The following is a 6,404-nucleotide window of genomic DNA, read 5'->3' as shown; positions in this document are numbered from 1 at the left end:
GCACTTTGTCATTTTGGTGCTATGTTTTGTTTCATTCCATAAATACTGCTACTGTACAGCCCCAATCCAAGGCCCAGAAAACACCTGTGTACATGTTCCATGTCAGGTACATGTTCCATTGGAACTGACAACTTCAAGAAAAACAAATACATAAAACATAGATTTTTTTTATCATCTCTGACATTCCTTCTGTGCCATCACTGTGAAACTGTATTGCCTTCAGGTGTCAAGAGCTAGACAATGCACGGCAAGAATACACTGCAATACCTGAAACAATGATGACAACAACTACAAAAGGAATCTGTTTGCCCTCAAAACAAGCATAAATTGTCGAGAACCCAGCCTTACTGCAAAAATGCAAGCACTAATGACAGACAAGTCTGGGCTCTCTCTCTCTCTCTCTCTCTCTCTCACTCTCTCTATTACATTGCACGTGAAAGCATTGATCAGAGGAATAAATGGAATGTTTCAGTCTAAGAAATCAATAGACATGAGTAGAAAAAGTAGACCGAGGACCTGTTAACCCTGTTGTTGATACCATGAGTAAAATACACTGGCACTGCTGTTTCATATGATGAATTGTAGTCAATGATATATTTACATGTTGCTTTTAGGTAATGTGGGTATACATCGAGGCCACCTAGTCAGTACACAAATGTAGTATACTTGTACAAAACTATGCTCATCACCCATGACACAGAGTAGGCCGCATTAGTGGTTAGATGAAGTATATCAAAATCAGGAAGCTCAAACACTATTGTATAAATAGGCTATTTTAAGTGATAAGGCAATAGAGACTTCTCTAAGTGACCATGGGTGGGGAAAAAAAAGCACCTTGTTTTGTAAATACAACTGCCTTTAGGCCAAGAACAATCAGCTACAAAAAGCTAATGAGCAATAAGGTTTGATCAGTCTTCAGGTCTCTCAAGGTGGCAGTCTAACAGTCAATTAAATTTTACTGTCAATCTAACGAATAACTGCAAAGAAAAAAAATTAAAGATATGGTTTAGCATGTAACAGAGGCCACAGTTGTTAAATCCACAGGTGTCAAACAAAGCTTGCTTGGTAAACCAACAGAACACTGACATGTTTTTTTTTTCTAAGAGCAAATCAAAAACGCAAAGGAGGGGAGAGAGAGAGAGAGAGAGAGAGAGAGAGAGAGAGAGAGAGAGAGAGAGAGAGAGAGAGAGAGAGAGAGAGAGAGCGCGAGAGCGAGAGAGAAATAAAGAGAGAAAGAGAGAGAAAGAAAGACAGAGAGAGAGCGATATCAGGGTGTGCTCTGTCCAGTTCTGTCCAGTTAGGGACACAGTTAAGGCGAGTGGAGGTGCTGACATGCCTGTCTCCTCACAGGAGTGCGCAGCGAAAAAAATTGCTCTTCTTGGGCTGCTCTGTAATCTTTACTCCTTGACTGCTGCCCTGGGGGTTGTTGCCCTCCTAAAATACAGAGATAAAAAGCACAAAATGAGATGCTAAAAACACATCTATTAAAAATGTATTAAAAATATGGAACTTTTATTTACCAGTTTCTTGTCCATTTTTGCTTTGATGTCTCTAGCGAGGGTTAAGAAGGCCTACAAACAACCCAAAGATATTAAAACACATTCATGGCATTGACTCTGGGTATAACCAATGGTTTATTTAACCCTTGTATTATGTTGGAAAAAAAACCAATTGATTATGTTGCGGGTCAAAATGACCCGCACTGTGCAAATCCTCTCAGAACTGTCAAAAAACTGGGTTAAAACAACAGCAACATAACTGTTCCATTAGATTAAGATTTAAAAAACAGACATAAAATACAATTTGAAATTCCAGAACTAATCCAGAACTAAAATAAATCAACAAAACCAAAACACTAATCATCAGCATCAATATTATCATCATCATCATTATTATGACTATTGTTGTTAAAAATAAGAAGCAATAATTGAATTATAATTGAATATAATAAGAATTATAAGATATAACTGAATTATATTAGAGTCATCATCCCTCAAAAAACAATAAGCATCATCATGAGACTATTTTTTCTATTCTCTATTTTCACTCTGCAACTGTGAATATATAATAGCATGAAAAGTGTGAACTCACGTTCTCCACGTTGATGTTTGCCTTTGCACTTGTTTCCATGAACTTGATACCATACTCCAGTGCCAGCTGACAGTAGAAGAAAGCAGACAAAATATGAATAAATATAGACACAGGTGAGCTTCAAGTGTATTTACTACCTTCATTTGTCAGATTTACTCATCTCACCTTTTCTCCTCTGTCTTTGGACACCTGTCGCTTGTCATTGATGTCACATTTATTTCCAAGAACCATCCGTTCCACATCTGCAGAGGCATGCTGAGAGGAAAACCCATTAATGTAAACTGACACTAATAACTGTTAGGCACTGTTTGTTTACAATTATCAATATTAAAACACACTCACATGCTCACAAAAAAGTTGCACAATGTTTGAATAAGCAAATGCAAACCTACACATAAAAACACACAACTTGGCAAAGTAATTAACATTAAATATCTTACCTCTTCTATATTCCGTATCCAGTTCTTAATGTTGTCAAAGGACTTCTCGTTGGTAATGTCATACACTAACATGATGCCCTGAAGAGAATAAGACATAAGACAACTGAAAAGCCATTCAATAATAAAGGAAGGAAGGAAATTTTCAACCAGTCATTTACTCAGATCCCAGATATAATCTAGTGTATGAACTTTAAGGCTAACAGTCCAACTTACCATGGCACCTCTGTAGTAGGCTGTGGTGATGGTCCTGAACCTCTCCTGTCCAGCTGTATCCCTACATAGAAGGCACATTTCTTAGCTTTTTCCATGCAACACTAAAATGGTGCTTACTGCATATTGCAAGGTAAAAATAAAGGTGTTTTCTAATCTGAAAAATCTCAACTGCATATTGCCTTTGTGTATTAGGCATAAAGTACGAAAACCCAACCTCATTAAAAGTAAAAAAAAATCTGTACCCTAAATGTGAGTTCTGTTGAAAACTGCAAAACCTGCAACTCTGAGGTAATTGTGGACATGAAAAGCTAAGTGCAGCGAGACTACAGCTGCTGCTGTTCACAACAAAGGGCTTGTAAACCAGCACTTTTAAGCACCAGCACCAGCTGTTTTTCCCCTGGTTCCAATATATTTGCAAGAGGGAAAATACCATTTAATAGTGATGCTCTATTGGTCAGACACAAACTAACAAAACTCTTGCAAACAGGATTCATGGGAAACTTCACATGCATATTCTTTCCTTTCAGTTTACATTTGCAACAAACACAGTCAACAAATGTTAAGAACATTTTTACAGACAGAACAAAAGGAAAAGTGCATAATCAATAAGAACATAAAAGGGCACTTTGTCATTTTGGTGCTATGTTTTGTTTCATTCCATAAATACTGCTACTGTACAGCCCCAATCCAAGGCCCAGAAAACACCTGTGTACATGTTCCATGTCAGGTACATGTTCCATTGGAACTGACAACTTCAAGAAAAACAAATACATAAAACATAGATTTTTTTTATCATCTCTGACATTCCTTCTGTGCCATCACTGTGAAACTGTATTGCCTTCAGGTGTCAAGAGCTAGACAATGCACGGCAAGAATACACTGCAATACCTGAAACAATGATGACAACAACTACAAAAGGAATCTGTTTGCCCTCAAAACAAGCATAAATTGTCGAGAACCCAGCCTTACTGCAAAAATGCAAGCACTAATGACAGACAAGTCTGGGCTCTCTCTCTCTCTCTCTCTCTCTCTCTCTCTATTACATTGCACGTGAAAGCATTGATCAGAGGAATAAATGGAATGTTTCAGTCTAAGAAATCAATAGACATGAGTAGAAAAAGTAGACCGAGGACCTGTTAACCCTGCTGTTGATACCATGAGTAAAATACACTGGCACTGCTGTTTCATATGATGAATTGTAGTCAATGATATATTTACATGTTGCTTTTAGGTAATGTGGGTATACATCGAGGCCACCTAGTCAGCACACAAATGTAGTATACTTGTACAAAACTATGCTCATCACCCATGACACAGAGTAGGCCGCATTAGTGGTTAGATGAAGTATATCAAAATCAGGAAGCTCAAACACTATTGTATAAATAGGCTATTTTAAGTGATAAGGCAATAGAGACTTCTCTAAGTGACCATGGGTGGGGAAAAAAAAAGCACCTTGTTTTGTAAATACAACTGCCTTTAGGCCAAGAACAATCAGCTACAAAAAGCTAATGAGCAATAAGGTTTGATCAGTCTTCAGGTCTCTCAAGGTGGCAGTCTAACAGTCAATTAAATTTTACTGTCAATCTAACGAATAACTGCAAAGAAAAAAAATTAAAGATATGGTTTAGCATGTAACAGAGGCCACAGTTGTTAAATCCACAGGTGTCAAACAAAGCTTGCTTGGTAAACCAACAGAACACTGACATGTTTTTTTTTTCTAAGAGCAAATCAAAAACGCAAAGGAGGGGAGAGAGAGAGAGAGAGAGAAGAGAGAGAGAGAGAGAGAGAGAGAGAGAGAGAGAGAGAGAGAGAGAGAGCGAGAGAGAAATAAAGAGAGAAAGAGAGAGAAAGAAAGACAGAGAGAGAGAGATATCAGGGTGTGCTCTGTCCAGTTCTGTCCAGTTAGGGACACAGTTAAGGCGAGTGGAGGTGCTGACATGCCTGTCTCCTCACAGGAGTGCGCAGCGAAAAAAATTGCTCTTCTTGGGCTGCTCTGTAATCTTTACTCCTTGACTGCTGCCCTGGGGGGTCTCAAACATTAACTTTATTTATTATTTTCTCATTGTATTGGTATAATAAAAGTCACATAAGACAATAACATGTTACTTATCAGAACATCATAAAGTTTAGAGTGTAAACACAGGTTTTAAACACGGAAAACCTTGATAACAGAATACAGATTGTAAGACCAGTAACCATGTAGTCAGGAATATAGATCATTATCTTATACAAGACATATTTAAATTATTTTTTATAGGCTCTCATTATCATGTAGTATTAGATTTATGTGATGTTACCTCATCGCAACCTTAAAATTCAAATGTTGTTTCCGCTTTATTTATAGGTATTAGAAACATTTCTAAAAAAAAAAAATGCTCTCAACACAGAACATGAAATGCTTCATAAAAGGTGAATGTTTCAGCTCTAATAAACAGGGAACTTACTCCCCCTTCTACTACATTATTCAAGCTAGGATATGAAAGCATGTGAAGTTCATTCGTACCAGATCTGTAGCTTTATCTTCTTCCCATCTAATTCTATTGTTCTGATCTTGAAGTCAATACCTAAAGGAGAACATAAAAACACAATATTCAGCCAAGACATTCCACTGAAAGTATCAAGGGCATATGTGTCTACAGAGGGTGCTACTTTGTGTAACGTCATTTCATGTAGACACATCATCACATGTAAAATGTTAGCATGGAGCATGGGTGCGGTACACACTGAATAAAGTTAAACATTCAGGTCCCTTCCCCGGTGGTTATAGTATCAGTCGCAAAAGCCAGTGGCAAAAGCCCCTAACAAGCCGGCTGGGCTAGTTCCTGGGTAGTCACTAGTACAGGATGAACGCTAGGCAGAAAAGTTAGCAGCAAGTTAGCATGAAGGGAATGGGCTGCTCTGGCACTACTTTTCGGCCAAGACAGTACAAATGAAACGACCTTTACATACCTATAGTGGAGATAAACGTTGAATTGAAGGCATCCTCTGAAAATCTGAATAGCACGCAGGTTTTTCCAACGCCTGAGTCACCGATTAAAAGTAGTTTAAACAAGTAATCGTAAGTCTTCGCCATGGTATTAGCTAGCTTACTACTCCGGATATCCCGCCCGGCGTAGACACAGAGACGTCATCGCTGCGAGCTAAGCTATGGCCATATTGACTGCCACTCCGGTGGGTTGTCTTGTAGACGCTCCGGAAATATATTCACATCCTGCGTGTTGCTCGTTTAGTTGTTCGAGATCACTGGCCTGGAGTTTTGTTAAACATATGCTGGACCCACTGTATACTCTGCTTAACAGGCGGAAATTGGTGTTGTGCTGTTGCTGAGTCGGCGGTGCGGATGTCATGTGGTCAAAAAACCAACTGTTTATAGAAACTGAAAAAAAAATATTTAAAAACATGTGACATAAAATAACGGGAACGCAGAGTCACAAATGACATTACAGTATCATACAAGAATATTACATATCCTGAGAATATTAGTGTACTTTAATACTTTATGGTCTCTCTTATTTTTAGAGTAAACTTCTCCAAACGTGTTCTTAATAACTGTTAAACATTAAAAGCCTTTTAAAATTATTGGAAGTAATAAATAAATAAAAATTGATTCATATGAGACAAGCATTGTCGTCACGCGTCTCAGAAGGAGCATCTTTGCTG

The 6,404-nt window shown here is 38.0% G+C and overlaps 1 protein-coding gene across 1 annotated transcript; it reads right to left on the bottom strand.

Annotated features, from left to right (window-relative positions):
* Nucleotides 1–1,129: 1,129 nt before the first annotated feature.
* On the bottom strand, nt 1,130–6,193 carry LOC137131163 (ras-related protein Rab-8A). Its single transcript, XM_067512046.1, has 8 exons — nt 5,694–6,193; nt 5,248–5,308; nt 2,745–2,805; nt 2,532–2,609; nt 2,257–2,346; nt 2,092–2,157; nt 1,521–1,571; nt 1,130–1,434 (listed from the first exon to the last, which is right to left on the bottom strand). Exons 1-8 carry the CDS (start codon nt 5,815–5,817, stop codon nt 1,345–1,347), a joined length of 621 nt encoding a protein of 206 aa, XP_067368147.1. The 5' UTR covers nt 5,818–6,193; the 3' UTR covers nt 1,130–1,344.
* Between the last annotated feature and the right edge of the window lie 211 nt (nt 6,194–6,404).

This window comes from Channa argus, chromosome 8 (genome assembly GCF_033026475.1).
Source record: "Channa argus isolate prfri chromosome 8, Channa argus male v1.0, whole genome shotgun sequence".
NCBI classification, from domain to species: Eukaryota; Metazoa; Chordata; class Actinopteri; order Anabantiformes; family Channidae; genus Channa; species Channa argus.
The sequence above is the reverse complement of the archived record's forward strand: the minus strand, read 5'-3'. Positions and strand labels throughout refer to the sequence as shown.